Raw genomic sequence first — 19,032 nt, forward strand, 5'->3', positions numbered from 1 at the left:
GTTTGGATTCATATGTAGTTTTTCATTTGTACAAATTCTTAAAAGAATAGATTCTTCACAATTCTTTGGCTGAGAGAAAATACCTAGTTTTAAGTGTGTCATTTTTTTGTGTCAAACTACATTATAGCATATTAGATTGTTTCTTAAAAACTCTATAGTGTGTGCATTTCCCATATACTTCCAAATTACATAACTCTTTCAAAGAAATGTCCTAAAAATTAATAGTTACACTGTGGCCACTTATAAGAAATTATTGAAATTTCCTGGAAATTTGTAGGAAAGTAAGGGATCCATATAGTTTTACAGGAACAGATACAGAAATTGTTGATAGCGTTTTTAAAAAACAATCCAATAAACCAATATATTATAAAAAAATGATTAACATATTTTTTTATATCTGATTTTTCTAAAGACACCTAAGTAAGAGCAATCAGTATGCATTCTATATGCATTTTTGAACATAGTAGTGCTTTTGATGAAATCTGAAGGAGTAATCCCTAAACCCTGGTTGATACCAGAGATGTCTGAGCCCAGCAGCCTTTTTCATCACCCCTGACCTCTAACGAGAAGAACATCAGCCTGATCAAGACCTGTGTGAAAACGGATATGTATAGAAGTCAAAATCAAATGACACCCGATATCCAATCAGCAGCGCTGACATCACAGCCAATGCAGGAGAACTTGCATCCTGATTCAGTAACAGGCCACTTCTACAAAACATTTGCCACAGCGAGCGAGAATGACTGGGCATTGAGCATTCAGAGGAGAAATCTAATTTGCATGGGTTTCCAAAGCAGCTCTGTACACAACAATTGAAAACTATCTATCAAATCTATCATAGGGTGTGATTAGGATATTCACTGCATCCTGCCTGTCATGCCACAAATCCTGGAGCGAGGAGAGATCACGTACGTCAGTAAATCAGGCAGAGGGAACACAGGTAGTCATTACTCCAAGGGAACAACTGTTTCTAGCTCATACACACATACCTCTCGCCTTCCAGTACCCCCAGGCAGCCATGAATACCGCCCAGTCCCGAAAGCTCCCATACAACACTTGACTGTCTCCACCCAGGCCCAGAAGTTCACTGTCAACGCCTGACAAACACGCACATCTGCACAGCTGTAAATACCCTGTAATATAGAACCAGGAACACCTCTGTGGTCTGACATCTTAATTCCGCTCTCTTCTTTTTTTCTCTCCCTCTAGTCTTCCTGTCATGGTGTTTGATATCTTGATTATGGCGTGGTGGGACAATGTTTATTGGAAAACACCTTTGCTTTGAATTCTTGCACCTGGACACACTTGCATAAACTGACACAAACACACGCTCCCTAATGTCAAGATAATGGAAGCAGAATGACAGATTCAGGTCACCAGATATTGCAGTCTGTTTGCTCATTTGTACAGTGTGCGCCATGTGGTGACACTTGAACTTTTGATAATTGTTTTCTGTAGCATATTTTGACATTTGAGTTTCTGTAACCCCTTTAAATCAAAAGAGACACTGAAATATGTTACTTTGGCTGTGTTACTTAATCACACCCAAACTGACCCACTATAACAAGTTTGCTTTCTTTCTATTAAAAAGAATAAAAACTCCTCTGTGCTTTGCGAGACAAGGCTCTGGCAAGGCTCTGCAAGGACGCCTGCTATATTAAAGCCTACATCTCTCACTAACCAGTGAAATCATTATTAAGAAATCTAATGATGGATCTCTGATGCACAAGGAAATAAAAATTAGCTAAATAAAACCACTTTTTTTCATCTATAACTGTAGAGCGCAGCACCACAGTTCCAGTCCAACCCATGCCTGTTAAGTACCCAGTTACATGCATAATACCTTGTCTTGATGTGAGTTACCAGTATGGGTAGCTGGACACAGGAAAATCATTTTCTACAATTGGAGAATTGGAGAATGAGTTAACTGTCTGCACCTGCCTTTGTATGTGTGTGAGTATCCTGTGAGGCCTCTACAGGGGTCTCGAGGAGACTTGCTTGCTCATTACACCAATCACATCAAATTAAGCACTTCCTTCCGTAAAATCAGGTTTTTTCCCTGAGTTCTGTTTCCTCGTTTGACCCCCTGCTGCTTCTGTCTGCCTGTCTATCGCAGCAAGTCATCTTTACTCATTGGTTCTTCTCCAGCCAAATGTGAAGGTCAAGTTAAGTCTCTGCACAATAGTGTATGATCTGCCTGACGCACAAGCACATGTACTGTGAGGAGCTCCCTATGAGGAAGCAAAACATCTGACAATAGACCTTTTATGTAGGAAAGGAGAGTTACGTCAAAAAGCATACGCAAATATGGGATTGCTGGAAGAATAACCTGCAGAAAAAATATTTGTCATAACCTTGTTATGTCACTGACTCAATGTTGAAACTCAGAGCAGAACAAAAAACATCACCCACAGAAACACTGAAAAGTAAATTAGTTCTTCCTTTTGATTATTCCTATATTCTGCTCAGTGTGCATTCTAGTACAATCATTACATTGCTAAATTGTGCTGTTAACACAATGTGGCAACTGGTGTTAATTTCATGTAGACCATACATGTGTAATAATTGGGATGTCAGCAGAACACACAGCATACCCACATTCCTTTGCTCCATCTCTCAAAATTCTCATCTTCTGTCAAACTTGTTTTTTTACTTTCTCCCCATTTTCATCACTCTCCTCTCACCTCTATCAATTGAGTAGTTAATTGCATTTTAGACCCATGAATGTATGAGGCAGATGGGAGTTATTGAGGGAAAGGCCCAGAAGAATGAAGGGTATAAACACATAAATGTCTAAAGGCATTTTAAACCTATCAATTCTTCAGTAAAATGTATACACTGATTGGCAGCTGCACTTAACACTCTGCATTATATTGTGATCATAACATAAAAAATTGAGTTTAAGCATTTAAAAATACATTTCTAAAATAAAGCTTTCTTAAAGCCTGTTCTTGTCTTCTTCTTGGTGTACCTTTGGTGTTTCTTTTTTGGGGGAGATGTAGTTTGTTCTTTGCAGCTGACTGATAAATAAACTATAGACATGGAGGAAGTGCTTAAAATATTTATTGTTTTTGTTACAAGACACATGGAGAAATCACTGTGGAGGAACACAAAATGGGAGATTCCCTGACTTTAATGCTGTTTGCATATGTATATAACCACAGTTTGGGACACTCATCAGGTTCTTTAAAACCAGCATGTTTGAAAAATCAAGAAGGTTTAAAAACACCTCCTGCTGTTATGAAGGTATTTCAAGAATCTTTAAAGACTTTTATAACCATCTGGTTAAAAAAAACTCTTCCATCTGCTGCATGATAAATACACATTTTTTCAATTGTTTCCTATTCGGATAGCCAGCGGGCTGTCATCTCCTTTTTTTGAAGTTTCTGTAAAATTTAAAGCAATAAAATACCATAACCAAATATCACTTCATCATATGGGCAGGAATTGTATGTTTTTGGATACCCCAGACCAGTGTGAAGGACAATGATAGATTTATTTCTATATCCTTATGGTTGTTTGGTGCATATTTGTACCATACATGCATTTTTTCAGAAGCCTCCACAAAATCTAATTTACAATGTTACCACTAAATCAGCTAAATCAGAGAACTCCCATGACTTTTGAGTATGCTTTTCACAGAAAGAGCTTTGTCATATTATTGTCAACATTAGTCCAGCTCTAGGTACTGTGTATGATATTATCTATATTATTATGTGATAATAGGTCAGGTCAGAGGCATAGGGTTGCATAATTGCTTTTCACGCTCATGTCACTGATGATGAAGCTTTTGCAGTGTTATCAGTTTATTCTAAGAAACCTGTAACTTGGTTGGTTTGGTATATTTTTCATGGATTCTCCCAGAGCCACCCACTTTCTCTTTCACACACACACACACACACACACACACACATTGACTAAACAGAGACCAGCTGGTCCTGAATCATCCTGACATCTGCATACCGTGTACAAGGACTTGTGCTGTAATATCAGGATAGGCTCAGCTGATCTAACCCTAACCCATTCTCAGCCTGCTGCATGCTTGCCTGTAACTGCACATGTATTACATTTATTGTGTATTCATGTTTGTCCTCACAGAATATACGTGATTCAGGGATCAAAGACCCCAAGGCAGATTTATTTAAATAACTTTCAAAAATAGCAATAAAGAAAACATCTACTGAACCTACAGTACACAGGAGTGAAACATTTGTACAAAAATACTTTGTCAGCCCAAACATAATACATGATTACCATTATAGTTATACAGATCAGTAATTAGACTAAATTGAGCATGCTGTATCTCCTGTACATGTTATATAAATATTTACAGTCATTCAACATGAATGCATTGTCATCACCATGAGCAAACTCTTTGGGTTTTTATATATTTTCCCAGAATCACAAATTAAACCACATGTTTTAATATCATCTGATGACTAACTTCACAAACATTTTTATCATTACTGTAGGGAGAAAAAAAACCTGAAATTTTCTTACATACTTGGCAGATAAAGAAATGAAAATTTTCCAACCAATGCTGGTTTAAAACAGCCTGTTAAAATTACACTGATTTCGAGCTAGTGTTAGTCTTTCATGCTGCATTATCTTGAAGTTAGATTTTCCTTGCTCATGGACTGATCTGTCATTGCAAAATTTGCGGTTCTGTTTAATGTCTGTTTCATCATCCAACAGTATCCTCCCTGCAATAAACCCTTAACGCTTTTTTTAAACCACATCCCTCACTGCTCTGCTGTCCTCACCGCCCTCCCTCGCACTCTCTCTTGCTCCTTTTCTCTGTGGTGTCTCCTGTTCCTGCTCTTCTTCATTTCCTGGATGTGTTTCCATTTGCCAGCTCCTAAGCCTCGTCCTCTCACCCTTGACGGCCTCTTCTCAAGCCACAGTGAATCGCAGTACTCCTCCAGAGAGCCAATCGGGGCGCTCATCACTCTCAGGTAGTCTTTATAACGTTGACGAGACTCTCCGCCATGGCGTAACTCTACCGTGGGGTCCTCGCTGGGCTTGGGCCTTCTGTCAAGTTGTCCATGTGTAACAAGTTGCAGTGTGAGACGGAGGAGAGTGTGGGTGAAGTGAGTGTGCTCCTGAGCGACACAGAAATACACGCCAGCATCAGAGGCGTGGAGGGAGCGAATCAGGAGACCTCGGTCGGTGTGAACAACACGATCATCCAGCCTGACCTGCGAGAGAAAAAGAAGTAATGGTATGTTCAAACATATGATAGTTTCATCACAAAGAGCAAGGTCATGTGACTACAGTTGCCTACTGTAGTAGATGATATAACACAAAACTAAGTGAAATATTAAATGGACTTGCATATTTTTATTTAAGTAAAATTCAAAGCTTTACAACAAAACTGTGTCTCGCTAACCCCAAACAATCAATCAACATGACTGAACACTACAAGACACAAGCTTAATACCTCCCACCCTGTTTACACACATACATTTTCACACCTGATTTGTATCTAGGGTGTGTTAAACATGGTAATGACCCCTGAAACAGGAAGCATATTGAACTGGGTGTGGTTAGTGTCACCCACGGTGTCAGGGGCCAGAGTTCATTATGTGGTGTGGAGAGAGATCTTTAGATGCATGATGAGTGTAAGCAGTAAGGTAGGTATTTGACAAAAGGTTTGTATGTGTGTTGGTGGGAAAGTTCATGTGCTTGCTGTTAAGGTGCAAGGGTAAGTAGCGTGCTAATGTTTCTGGTCCCTTCTTTTCATTTAGCATCCACCGTGATTCATCAGGTGGCATGGCTGCTGTCAGGGCCTAAAACAACACAGCTGTGTCCGGACAACAGGGAAAGACCAGTGAGAGTGTGTGTGTCCATACACGTGTGGATGCTTCAAAAGCATGCCTCCCACAACCTTGCTCTGACCTCCCAGAGGTGTAACTGATAAGAGAGCTAGAGAGGGAGGCCCAGGCATAAATGTCAGGCAATTCATATTTATCTGTGTGTGCACTATGGTTTTGTTTTCCTATATCCTTCTATATATGAGCTTCTGTGTGTGCCAGTGTGTGTATAACTCTGTGGCGGTTTCTAGGTCTGACACTGATGATGTGTTGTCCAGCCAGAGGCAGACCCACAGGCCTCAGAGGCTCTTTGGACCTTGACCCTTACTCACATTAGACTTAATAGTCTGTCTTCTATCACTGTTTGTCTCCTGTTTCCTGACATAACCAACTGCCTTATATCCCATGTGCTTTGCCAATATACGTGGGATATAATCTCACTTTCGCAAAGGCACTTTAGAGAAATTTGTTTTTAAAAATTATTTGTGTTTATTTGTGTACCTTTGATGTCCCCTCACTGCACCCTTCTGCTATCCAAAATAAGGCATCTGTGACTAAACTGCAAATGCCAGACATTTAAACTCACCCAGATGGTCTGTCTTTATTTGTGTGCCTGTGTGTGCATGTGTGTCTGTGTGTATCTGGGCATGTGATTAAGCCAACAAACTCCTGCATGGAACAGCAATGCAACTTTAAAAGGATAGGTTCGTAATTTTTGAAGTCTGTCCTGAAACAATAGTCAGGTGCCCAAATGAACATGTGTTTCTTGCTGTAATCATTCCTCCTGTTCATACCGGCCATTAAGTGATCCCCTCATAATGCACTTCCAATGTAAGTGATAGGGAACAAAATCCACAACCCTGCTTCCCTGCAAAAATGTGTTGCAGGGAAGTCAATATCTTTCAAAGTTACTCTTTTTAGTATCAAAATCCCTCTGTTACAATCCTTCAACTGCAGCTGGAAAGGAACACAATGTCCATCGAGACACAAAAAAGACTTTTACTTTAGAAGATACACATTTTTTGACTGACTCAGACACAAGCAGATAAACTTCTAAATGCATTTTTGCTGAAAATGAGGACTGTGGATTTTGTTCCCTATCACTTACACTGTAAGTGCATTTGGAGGGGATCTTCTAATAGACAGTATAAACAGGAGGAGTGATTATAGCAAGCAAAACTAGTTTAAATGTTCATTTGGGCACCTGACTATTGATTTAAGACAGACTTGAACACTTGCGAACCCGTCCTTTAAGCATATTGTATGGATGCCTGTGTTTGCAGCGACACTTAGGTGCATAATTGTATGTTTGAACAAGTGTGCATGTATATGGAGTAACCCAATGCTTTAAGCTTTTAGCAGACAAATGAATAACAACTGTGTGCATACTTACCCACCAATGTGGGTAAGTATGCTTAAGTATTGGGTCAAGAATTTCCCGTGCTGTTAGGAGGCCTGCACTTTGTTCTAATGAACACTGTGCATAAAATTCAGCGTCATCCATGCTTTTCTTATTACTAATTCTCAAATGGGCCAGCATTCCAGGCTCCAGGAGGTGAATGCACACACACACACACACACACACACACACACACACACACAAACACAAACACACAGACAGACAGAAAAACAGAAACACACACCTACACACACACACACACATACTGTGAGAAACACAGAGAAAACTCTTCCTTCTGCTCACATCTTTAATAGCTGAGTTTTACAAGGGGATAAGAAAAGGGAATGTGTGTATGAGCGGACGAGGAGAATAAGTACTGGAGTGGGCTGCAGGTGCTGGGAGCAGCTGGTGAAGGATGCCTCTATCAACATCCGTCAGAAGGCAAAAAGTGTGGAGAGAAACTCAGAAGGGAAAAGACTGTGGGAAATTGTGCAGACAATGCGAAAAGTAAGAGGGAACAAAGTAGACAGAGTAAGACGCATGAAACGAAGGCAGGAAGTGAGGAGAGATTAAGGTGGGACTGATGAGGGAGGTTGAGGAACAGGAGAAGAGAACAGACAGGGAGAGACAGATTGGGGGAAAAAGCACAGCGAGGGAGAGGTTGAAATGAGCCAGACACTCCAGACATTACCTGCTCCAACATCACAAGACCAGCTGTGAGAGCAGATAGACCACCTTGTTCCGCAAGAAGGAAACCCTGCATTACCAAAATGCTATGTTTCCTTCCCAACTGAACAGTAAGTCAATACACTTGTCATTGTTCAGACAATGTGAAATTATCTCAAAACCAGAATTTTCTTCAATTTTGGGTGTTTTGATTGACTCATCAAGAGGAGTACTACTCATCCTTTAAAAAAAGTCTTATATTATGTTTTCTGTGGCAGTGAAGTCTTTCCAAAGTTTGAATAAAATAACCCTGATGATGTTTTCAGCATTACCAGTGGGTGGTAAGGAGAGAAAAAGAGAAAAAACAATAACTAGATTTGAAAAGAACAAAAGCAACAGTGAGAGTGAAGTCATGTGACACCCCAAAAATCGAGAAATTGTTGACCGCAAGGATCAAATTACAAGAACGCTTTTTGAATATCTTCAAAGTAAAAAGGCTCAGACAAAGACACTCCAAAAACATGCCACGCTAACCAATGCAAACACAAAGACACACACACAGCTAAAAAAAAAAAAAAAACCTGTTTCTTTGACCTCAAGATTTATGTTGTTCACTAGTTAACTTTTGTGTTGACTGCCAGCAGAATTGCTGGGGCTCAAACAAAACACAAATCAATCATGTGCTCGGTTGTAGATATATCACCCCACATGAAAAAAAAGCAAAACGGAGCGAAAACATAACTAGCACAATTATGTATTTTGTAGCTAAAGACATGTTGACTGTGAACACAAAGAAGAAAGGAAACTAATTCAAGCATTACACTCACAGTGCTCCCAGGATCAAGAAAATATTTCCCTCAAACTCCAGTACTGCAGTCAACCGATGTTTATAGTCTGACATGTTAAGCACATGTGAATTTATTAGCCATGTGTTATTGCTTTGTCCAAGCTTTTGTGCTGCAGTTATCTTTTTGTCTTAGGTAGAATGTTAACTGGTTGGATACATTTATTTATACAAAGGCTGTTTGCACATTTAAATACTTGGTTTTTTTACTCTTTAGACTTAAGTCATTATCAGGACACTTTTCAAATGCCAAAGCAGCATTTTAAAGTTACATATCCTGATAAATATCAACATTGGTAAGTATGACCAAAGTTATGATGAAGATTTTTCCCATAATGCCCAGCCTGAGTCTAAGTTATTCTTATCCTGTATATACTATTATCACTATGTATCAGAAAGATTACTAAACCAAAAAAAAAAAAAACATATTGGGCTGCCAGTGGAGATAAAATTTCAGTCACCTAGAAATAATTGTATGCACATATTCCAGCATAGTTAAATCTCTCAGATGCTTTATCATTATAAAACCACTGAGTTGCCATTGATCCTTCGTTCTGTACGTTCCGCTCTAGTTTTTTAGCTTCTGTGTCTATCACATGACAATCTTTAGGGAGGAAGAACTCCTGCATTCACTCCTTCGTCACTTTGTCTAGAGTACAATGGGTCACATATCATTGCATGCAAAGACACACAAACACAGAAAACACCCCATTGTGTTCATTACCCCAAAACACATGGCTGTCCCTAGGGAGTGCTCTGTTATGATTTCCGCTGTAGGGGATAATAAAGAAACATGAACATGCACATAGACACACACACACACAGCAAAACACAGAGCTTTCTGCTGTGTGGGCCAATAAAGGAACACATGGGTCTTTAGTGGCCCCTGCACCTGTTAGTGTGTTTACATTCACCCCTGAGAAGGAGGACAGGGGACCGGTTGTGGGAGTAAATAAGTGTAGGTGGAAGTGGGTAAAGAGTAGTAAGCGGGTTGAGTGGTAAGCCGCCTACTCGCGATGGGTGGAAGAAGGTTTATGTTTGGATAGGGGAGGGGACGGTACTGAGGTGCTGAGTAAGCAGGTCTCTGTTGTCTCATTCGGTAGACAAGTGTCATCATCAACGAGTTCCTTTCCACACCTCAAATACAAACACATTATCTCTCTGTCTCTGTATGTCTTTCCCACCATCCTGTCTCCCAGGAACTTTTTTTCTAAAGTGGTTTTGGTCCTTCTTGGTCCTATTTTTTTGTTTAAAATTGTAGTTTGTGTGACATCAACCATTTCAATAGCTTCAGTGTGTGTAATGTGTTGATTTGTGATCCACACCTCGATTTCTCTGTCCAGAACACAATGGAAAGAATATATAGTTTACCTTGAACATCATAGAGTGGCCCACAGGGAAAAGCAGTTGCATTCCAGCATTCAAACATACTGTTCTTCTCAATGATAAAATGTTTGTTTTTTAAAAAGGTCAAGGGTAAACTGTAATTCTCATTATCCTTTTCCCCTTGTCTTTCATATGATATAGATGCTGTCCCATCCCCATCCCCTAGGGCGGGTCTGGTTTGAGTCATTCTTCACCTTCCTCAACGACTGGGGAGCTGTAGAACATTTCAGAGAGGCCTGGGCACTCATAAATATCAATAATGGCTTAATTCACGGAACTAGTGGGATCCTGATTGCTCCCTCATTACCTATAACACATATCCTGGCATATAAGCTGTGAATGGCATCCTAACAATCAAAGCACTGTTTTTATCTTGCTCAAGAGATCTGTAGCTGGGATTTGTGGCACAAACAAGGTTTGACAGGTTGAAGGCTCAGATGTCATAAAAGGTGAGGTTGAAGCCAAACAGGACAGATGAAGTATGATGTTTTTGGATGCTTTGAAGTACTTATGTAACAAATGGTTATTGTCTGCCTTTGGTCTTGTAACTTCCCTGTAACCTGGCATGAAAAATATGGAACCCCCAGGTACAATAAACCCAGGAAAAGCAAAAACACCTTCCACCTTCTGACTTCAGAGAGTGGAGTAAAAAAAAGAAGGAAGGGGAAGGAGTGAGCAAGAAAATCTATGTGTGTGTGTGTGTGTGTGTGTGTGTGTAGATGAGCACACTCTCTGACCTCCTCCCTGCGTTCAGATCCAGCTCTCTGTATGTACCACTGGATTTGGGTCTGTTGAGATTTGGGGATACACTCAAGGAAGGTGGAGTTGCTCTGTACTCCAAAGAGAACCCTCTCCTCCACACGTCCCCCACCAAGGCCTAAAGAAAACAAGACTGTTATTGATCCAACGGAATCAACTCTGTTGACTGGATAAGTGTTTTGAGTTAGAAAAAAAAGAGACCTTCTTATAAAGAGAGATACAGAAGGAACTTCTGAACAGAACAAAATCTACGTACTGTCTCCTGTGTCCCAGCACTGGCTAGCAGGATCTCCATACTTGATGTCCTGTCTCCTAGCTCGCCTGAGGAACAAACACACGATGTTTAATAAGATTACAAATTCATGTCATGTGGTGCCTTTTGGTGCAAGTATATGAAAGTTTTATCTTTATTTACAAGCTTTTAGTGCTCAGACACATTACCGAGCACATGATGCATAAAACCTTGACAATACTGATCATTCATATCTTAATAGAATAATTTGTTTCATAACCTCATGGCCTAACACCATGCACATTAAAGTGATAATAAACAAGACAAGTTAGTGAGAACATACTCCATATACTGTATGTAGTAATATATAGACTCATAGACTGACATCCTTCTGTAATATATAGTTTTTCTTCAAGGTCTACTTTCCCTGTTTATTAACAAGGTAGGTGGAATTAATTGTTTAGTTAAGAATCAGCATTTTAATTTAGTGTTGTTTATATAAACTGTCAAAAGGAAGAAGTGCATAAAATTTTCTCAACACCAAGTCACTCAACCAAGTTAATGCAATACTGAAGAAGTGCAAAATACATGTAACGTAAAATGAGTAAAATAATAAAATCTGCTGACCAGAATCCTCTGAAAAAAAACATGTAGACTATTTACTGTAAAAAGCTGCAAATAAAAAGTTTACCTCACACATCTCCAAGTGCTGTATGTTTTCTTAAATGCCAAACTTGCCTGACTGTTGCCCGACTATTACGTCCAGCAATAACCGGTTAAGATGTGATTTAAGATAACCTCTTACTTATTACTAGTAACCTTTCCCATCTTTCTCTAGTTGACACACATAAACCTAAATGCACTGCAAAAGTCATGCTGTTGTCTTCTGACATTTCTTATTGAGTCCTACAAATCTATTTATTTCAAGACATTTTCTACAATACTGGTGCATAGATCGACATTATTCTTGTTTCAAGATGTTAAAACATTTCTTACAAATGCCTTTAACAAGAAAAACAGTGGAAGTGAAATTTGGTAGATTCTCTAGATTTTCTTTCACAAAGACAGAAGAATGGTTAATGTTCAAATTATGTTTCTTTGGCCTATGTCTTCATGTTGCTCACTAGGGATTCTTCAGTTTGTATTGATTGCACCTCCTCCACCTCCTGTCAGTCCTGTGTGATGGGACATCTGTAGCCTACACTCACTGACACTGTGAAGATCAGCTTTCAAAGAGCCCTTGAGACCAAAAGCAGGGCCTCCACTATTTCACAAACCATAACAGCATCCCCCCTGGCCAATAATATGGCAGTGTGACCCCTAACTGTAGGGTACAGATTCTGTAGAACCTAGATTTGTGCAAGCCAAGTACACAAACAAAAACAAAAACAAAACACATTTGCACACTCATGCTTTTCACCTCAAGGACTACACTGTAGAGGAGAGGACGGACAGCAGCATTAATCAGCTGAGGAATAGCATCCCTAATCAGTGCCTCAGCACTCAAATGGACTAATACCCTCTGGCATGGAAAAATGCTGAAGAGGCGAAATGAACCAAAAATAGAAAACATATTTAGCAAGAACTATGAACTCCTTCTGACAGCCCTAGAATAAAGAACCAGCCTTGGGAACACACGCCATGGAGAAGTAGGGCAACAAAGGGTCAGTTTAAAGTAGTTTTTAGATTGACTTTTTTTCTTTTCTTTGGATGACACATTTTCAGGGTTCTTGCCGTAAATAATACAATGCCATATAACATCATAATATTCCAAAACACCTAATGACAATAAGACATGACTGTGCAACATGTCTGCCTACTTGGGAGAAAGTCATTTTAAAGAGAATAAGGGGAGAGACAAGAAACACATTATGTGTATGTTATTTAAATGTCTCCTAATGTAGGAAGAGTTCGTTCCAGAAAATACACTCGATGAGTAATTTCCCATGAATGTCCTGATATGTGATGCAAGTCTGGCAGCTTTGTGTTGTGCCAGTGATTTTTAACATTGTCATTTCATTTCATAAATAATACATTTGGGTTCAAGTTGCTTGGCCTGCCTATAAAATTTTCACTGTCTGCTAACCAAAAAGGGGAAATAGTTTCACAAGACAATACTAGACATTGTTTTTGCTGTTCTTTTAATGAGCTAAGAGTTAAAGATCATGTTGACAGTAATGCTACTTGATGACTACAACTCAATAGAGTGAATGTTCAAGAGTTTATCATGGCTACTACAGATATTAATCATCTGCTCCAGATTTTGAAGTTTGGTGTTTTTCTGTAAGACAGAACAAGAGAATGAGTGTTACATATATACCTCTTGGATGCAGGGATGTATCGTGAACATGTACGTCCATCCCAGGCGCAGTAGGGGTCACGTGCCAGGCAGCATTCAGCACAGGCTTGGCCATAAAGGTGACATCGACTGAGTGAAACCTGGGCAAGCCCCTCACTTGAACCCACGTAGAGCTGTTGCTATAGTGAAAAACAACAATCTGCTTTAGGTGATGTATACATAAAGATCCATTTCAAGTTCAAGTTTATTATCCATAAAGGAAGTTCATTTGGCCTGGAGTGCAAAAAATATATACAGACAGAAAGTACAACAACAGAAGCATTCCATAAAAGAGTACAAAAGAGTACATGATTCAGAGATGCTCTATCCACTCTCGATTTTAAGGTAAAATGCATTTCATGTAAAAAGCTCATTAATTAGTTGGCCTTGGAAAAACTTTAGCATGTCACGACAGGCTAGTTCTGAAGGAAAATTAAGATTTCTGTTGTGACATTTAGTTTGTTTTTCCCCTGTACATGCATTCTTCATTCAGGAAAATTTCCTCTGGGTTTCAACCAGAATTCACCTCAGTAAACACAGTCTGAGTTCAGACATTTTAAAACTTCAACTTATTTAAATTGACAAAACCTTAAATAAACACCTGAAACAAACCACAAAGATTTAAGGATTTCTCAGTGTGTTGTTTTTTTAAATGTTATTCAGAGGACCTGCTCTGACTCGTGTGAAGTTAAGGAGATTCCTTAAACAGAACATTCAAACAACTGCTGAAAACATGAGCAAGCATGCACATACAGACACACACACACACACACACACACGGGTCAAATGCTGCTGGAGATTAATGGAAGCTGTGATTGGGGTTGAAGTGTCTACTGACACCCCTGACCCTTAGATAATGAGGCTGGAGGGGGAGAGAGAGCTTGAAAGAAATTGGGGGGGGCTAAAGAGAGAGAGGAAACAAGAATACATGAATGAAATAGGGATGAAAAAAAGTATGCCAGCATGCACACACAGCTGAATGCATGTGGCATGAATGAAGGCAAAGAGCAAAGAAGACGTGCAGAAATAGTAAAGAGCTTGGAAATAAAATGGATGGGAATGAGGTCGAACCTGTTTAGAAGATATCTCCATGCTGAGGATGGGAATGGGAACCTGAAAAAGTCAAACAAACAAACAAACTTTACAACCTCAACACATTAAGATTAATGGCTCTGAAAAATCCATCAGAATTTCAGAGTTTGTAGATCAGAAGCGTGATGAATATTTAACTGTTTGTTGCGTCAACTGTCCCACCAAGGACGGCTGGAGAACAGTTGGCATCATCTATCAAACAAGCAACACTCCCTGTGAATGAATTTGTGAATGTGTGTGTAGCTGTGTTGCTAACCAAACCTGGAATACTTGAAGTTCTTCAAGCACTACCTCCTCTGTAGACCAGTTCTCTTGAGTGATGCTCACCACCTTCAGAACTGAGCCAGCATCTATAACAGACAGTGATAAATATGTATTTTTAATTCAAGAAGCAAATGATGCAAATCAGAAAGGTAGAAGCATTGTTTTCATATGCAATGAAGATGAGATGAGGCCCTTCAGTCCATAGACTCACATCTTTCTCTAGGGCACTAACTAAAGCTCAGGACCATTCTCAGACTATAGTTTAAGTGTTAAAAATGCACGAGCAAGTTAGAGCTGAGACCTAAGAGAAGATATAGGATCCAAGCACAACATTACATGAATTAATTTTTCCAACAGCAAGACCCATCAGCAAAATCTGTTGAGGCTGAGGACAACTCGTAGTGATCTACTGCCCTCTGGTGGTCAAACAGAATTGCACAACAGCAAGGGAGGAAGTGTGTGTATGTCTCACCTGTTCCCAGAAACATGACTTCATATTGTCCATCCTCTGCTAAAACTCTGTCCACCACAATCTGAGTCAGTGTGTAGTCCACTCGGACGCGTGTGAACACGGGCCGGCCAGTCAGAGGGTACACAGAGCGATACATCAGCGGATGGAAACGAATGAAACTGATCACTTCATCTGGGAAGTCTTTGGTGGTCTTGATCCTTGGATCATATGTCTTGCTAGGACACTAAAGGGCAGGAAGAAAAAATATGTTGATCTTATGTAAAATGTTCACAATCACATTTGATTTCACTCCCTGAATGTGTTAAGTGACCTTTTTTCCTCCAACAAACTGACCATTGGTTTCTAACAATCTACTGGTGCATGTCTCCCTCTGGTGGACAAATGGAGAATAGTAGGAACCAAAGCACATCTGGAACATATGTTGTTACTTGCGCTCCCCCTTTCTGTAAATATATATAGCCCAATCACAGTGCTGACTCAGCTGTACACCTGAAGCTTATACTCCATTCTCTATACATCCATCCTCCCCCCTTGATTAACCCAAATGAAACAAGAATCTGATTAAGAGTGTCGAGCAACCTCATCAAAGCCAAGGTTACGTCATAAGTTTGCAGATCCAGATGTAACTATGCATACCCTACAGCGTTTTGAACATTTCACCCTTGAATCCTCCCATTTAAATTGGGCAATGTTTATTATTTTGTAATTAGCAAGTAAGCTTTTTTCATGTAATTTGTGAAAAGAAAATCATCATTAGCTAGAGGCGACTAAATATGAGCTTTCTATTTGGCTCTGTGCCACTCTGCGTGGTGTCCTACGCACCGTTCCAGGACGGGGATAAGGTATCCTCCCCTCGTATTCTACCCATCGGTGGTCGGGCCCCTCTTTGTGGGCATACGGTCCGTTAAACACTGCCCTTATGTCTGCCATGCTGTACACACACACGGCTGAGCCACGGAAAATGGAGCTGAGAAGGAAGGGCAAACAAGAGATCAGGTTAAAGATGCATGGGTGAAAAAACTACAAGTGATGTTGACAACGGTGTGATGAATGGTGAGCATACCTGGAGGTGGTGAAGACTGCATACACTATGGGGTTTTTGGCATCTCTGGTAGGAAGCATGAAGATGTCCTCTACAAGAATAAAGGAAGCAACACGAAGGTCATTTGTTTTTTATTTTATCCACAGTACACAGAAAAGATTCCAGTGGTCGCACATGTTATTTATTTTTCATCACCTCCATTTTCATTATTATTTATATAGAGCAGCTCCTACAGTCTGCTACTGGCCACTGAGGATTTCTGCTGGCAAAATTGGATATTCGGTCCCTTGCTAAAGTTCACAAGAACCCAATTTCTTGGCCTAGATTTTCACTTTTCATTTTCATCTTCACTTACGGAGCTCATCAAAGTGTGTGTCCACTCCATCTGGTCCAGGTATAGAACACACAAGTCTGGCTTTGAGGAACGTGGTCCATTTGTTGGTCAAACTCCTCAGCCCACCCACATCATTCTGAAATACAACCACAAACATTGTAACAAAACCATAGTCAGCATACTGTAGTGCAGCTGCCCAACCCAACCAAAGGATAACTGCAGTTAATAATACACACTTTGCACTAAACTTCTATGCCACTATAATGTATCTAATGGACTTAAACACAGAGACAACACACAGCATTGCAGCCTGGTTCCTATTTCCTGCACTAATTAGGAAAATAAACAGGTGAGCCACATGCCACTAGTATGGATCTGCTTATTTAACTTGCACAAAGAAGACTTTCTTGTTAGTATAATGACAGTCAGGAGTAATTGAAAACACAGAGGAAAGAGAAAGAGAAAATTACAAAGAGAGAAGAGTGGAAGAAATAAAAGAAGAGGGAAAATGGAAGTGCAGCATGTTGGAAGACAGTATAAAATCAAGTGAGGCTGCCCTGATTAATAATGCAAGTTTTATGTTAGCATATGAATCGCTGTTTTAAGCAGCGACCTTTGATTGAGCCATGGTAAGAGCCTTCAAGTGAGCTTCTTTGTTATACATAGGAAACGTCCCTATTAAACTTGGCTGGTGCACTAACTAAGTGGTACTGTGTAGGAAAGACTATTATATCTCAATACACACAAAAACACACTTGTGTTTAAGAGACCAAAAAAAAATGTAAGCACTTAATGAGGATGTTTCACAATGGTGATAATCTTCAAAGAGGATAGAAGTGAAGTGCCCTCAATCCTTTTACATGCAGAAACACACACACACACACACACACACACACACACACACACACTTAACAGAATGAAGGAGACAGAAAAATACAAAGAGCAAGAGAGATAGCTGAGAGAGAAAGAAAAAGAGAGGGCTATAATCCAGAGGAATCTCCTTCCAGTCTGCCTTACAGCTTACTCCCAAGTCATAAATACACCGAAAGCTTTTCTCTAAGAATGTAGCAATAGACCTCCAAATGCTAATAGCAAACCGCTGTGTGGGCTTGTCCCATTTGGAATGACTAATGGCACACTATATGGTATGTAAAAGGTCCCCAATCTATCCCGATTCTGTCCTCAGTCAGCTTTACAGTAGACGAACCAAGCTTTTAGCACTGCTGTTTTGACATGTTGTTAAACAGAACTTAATAGGCACTGGAATATGATAGGCTTCTCAAATGTATTGCAGCATCTAATAAATGAACAAAGAGAAAGTATTGCCAAAATGACTCAGTTTCAGTATGAATATGAAGTGTAGCAATGTGCTTGTAAAATGATGACATTTAGCTCTTGTATGTGGAGCTTGAATGAACTCACTGTAAGTTGCTTTGGACAAAAGCTCCAGCCAAATGAACGTAATATAACGATATAATATGTGCAAGATCTATCATAAATTTTAAATCTCTCTCTCTCTCTGTTCTTTGAAAACACTCCTGCTTTGTTGCGTGTTAATTGAGAAAACATGCAGTTCCTCTGGGGAAAGAAATTAATGACAATGACATGGAAGACATGGAAGACGTGAAGATCTTTCAACTAAATTGATCTTGATGACAAGAGCACAAAGGGGGTAAAACCATGATTTACTGCCCCTGACAGCAGCAACTCTTTCAGGGGACTACAAATAAAGAATGTATAAGGAAGGCCTCCTCCTGGGGGACATAAAAATATTCCTGTAGTGGCCAACACAGAGATCCTTATCTGATCCGAAGGCAGTAGGAGTTATGACTCCCCCACACCCTGTCAGAGGTCTTGCATCTTCTTCTCCTACTGTCTTTCTCTCCTAGTCCCACTCTGGCTCACCCACTCTCCCTCTCCCCATCTTTCAAGCATTGTTTCTTTCATTACCAGCTGGGTGTCAACAGGTACATCCTGATTTTATCCTGGTATCCTGGTTCTTTCATCTATCCACTTCTTTCCCCCCTACCTATCCACCTATCTGTCATATCCTCACCTTGCCTCCATGCCTCTGTATACTTTCTACTGTCCGCACCACTCATGTGTAATATCTCACCTTGCACACACGAGCCACTCGGGACAGGATGCTCTTGTCGTTGCCTTCCCATGACACCTCACGGAAGAAAAAGTATATCTTATCATCATCCGGATTGTAGGTGTCCGCAATGGGATGAGCAGATATAAACCTGGCCTCTAAAAACACAGAGAGAAAAAAGGAGAGTAGGGAGAGTGTTAAAATAATAGCTTTGCCATGTGCCGCAGCCTTGAGGTGGCATTAACGCTGCACTTAGCACATGGTATATTTACAATATCGCCCTTTTGTTACCGAAA

The 19,032-nt window shown here is 40.0% G+C and overlaps 1 protein-coding gene across 1 annotated transcript in view; it reads right to left on the bottom strand.

The window, feature by feature from the left end:
* Positions 1 to 3,470: 3,470 nt before the first annotated feature.
* sema3d (sema domain, immunoglobulin domain (Ig), short basic domain, secreted, (semaphorin) 3D) overlaps positions 3,471 to 19,032 on the bottom strand; it is a 32,080-nt gene continuing 16,518 nt past the window's right edge. The window contains exons 8-18 of the mRNA XM_067589592.1: positions 18,758 to 18,894; positions 16,663 to 16,777; positions 16,329 to 16,398; positions 16,088 to 16,232; positions 15,266 to 15,488; positions 14,791 to 14,879; positions 14,509 to 14,550; positions 13,420 to 13,577; positions 11,124 to 11,188; positions 10,846 to 10,985; positions 3,471 to 5,198 (exon numbers count right to left, since the gene is read on the bottom strand). Coding sequence (XP_067445693.1) covers positions 4,743 to 5,198; positions 10,846 to 10,985; positions 11,124 to 11,188; positions 13,420 to 13,577; positions 14,509 to 14,550; positions 14,791 to 14,879; positions 15,266 to 15,488; positions 16,088 to 16,232; positions 16,329 to 16,398; positions 16,663 to 16,777; positions 18,758 to 18,894 — 1,640 coding nt within the window. The 3' untranslated portion in view covers positions 3,471 to 4,742. The remainder of the gene's footprint in view (positions 5,199 to 10,845; positions 10,986 to 11,123; positions 11,189 to 13,419; positions 13,578 to 14,508; positions 14,551 to 14,790; positions 14,880 to 15,265; positions 15,489 to 16,087; positions 16,233 to 16,328; positions 16,399 to 16,662; positions 16,778 to 18,757; positions 18,895 to 19,032) is intronic.

This window comes from Thunnus thynnus, chromosome 5 (genome assembly GCF_963924715.1).
Source record: "Thunnus thynnus chromosome 5, fThuThy2.1, whole genome shotgun sequence".
NCBI classification, from domain to species: Eukaryota; Metazoa; Chordata; class Actinopteri; order Scombriformes; family Scombridae; genus Thunnus; species Thunnus thynnus.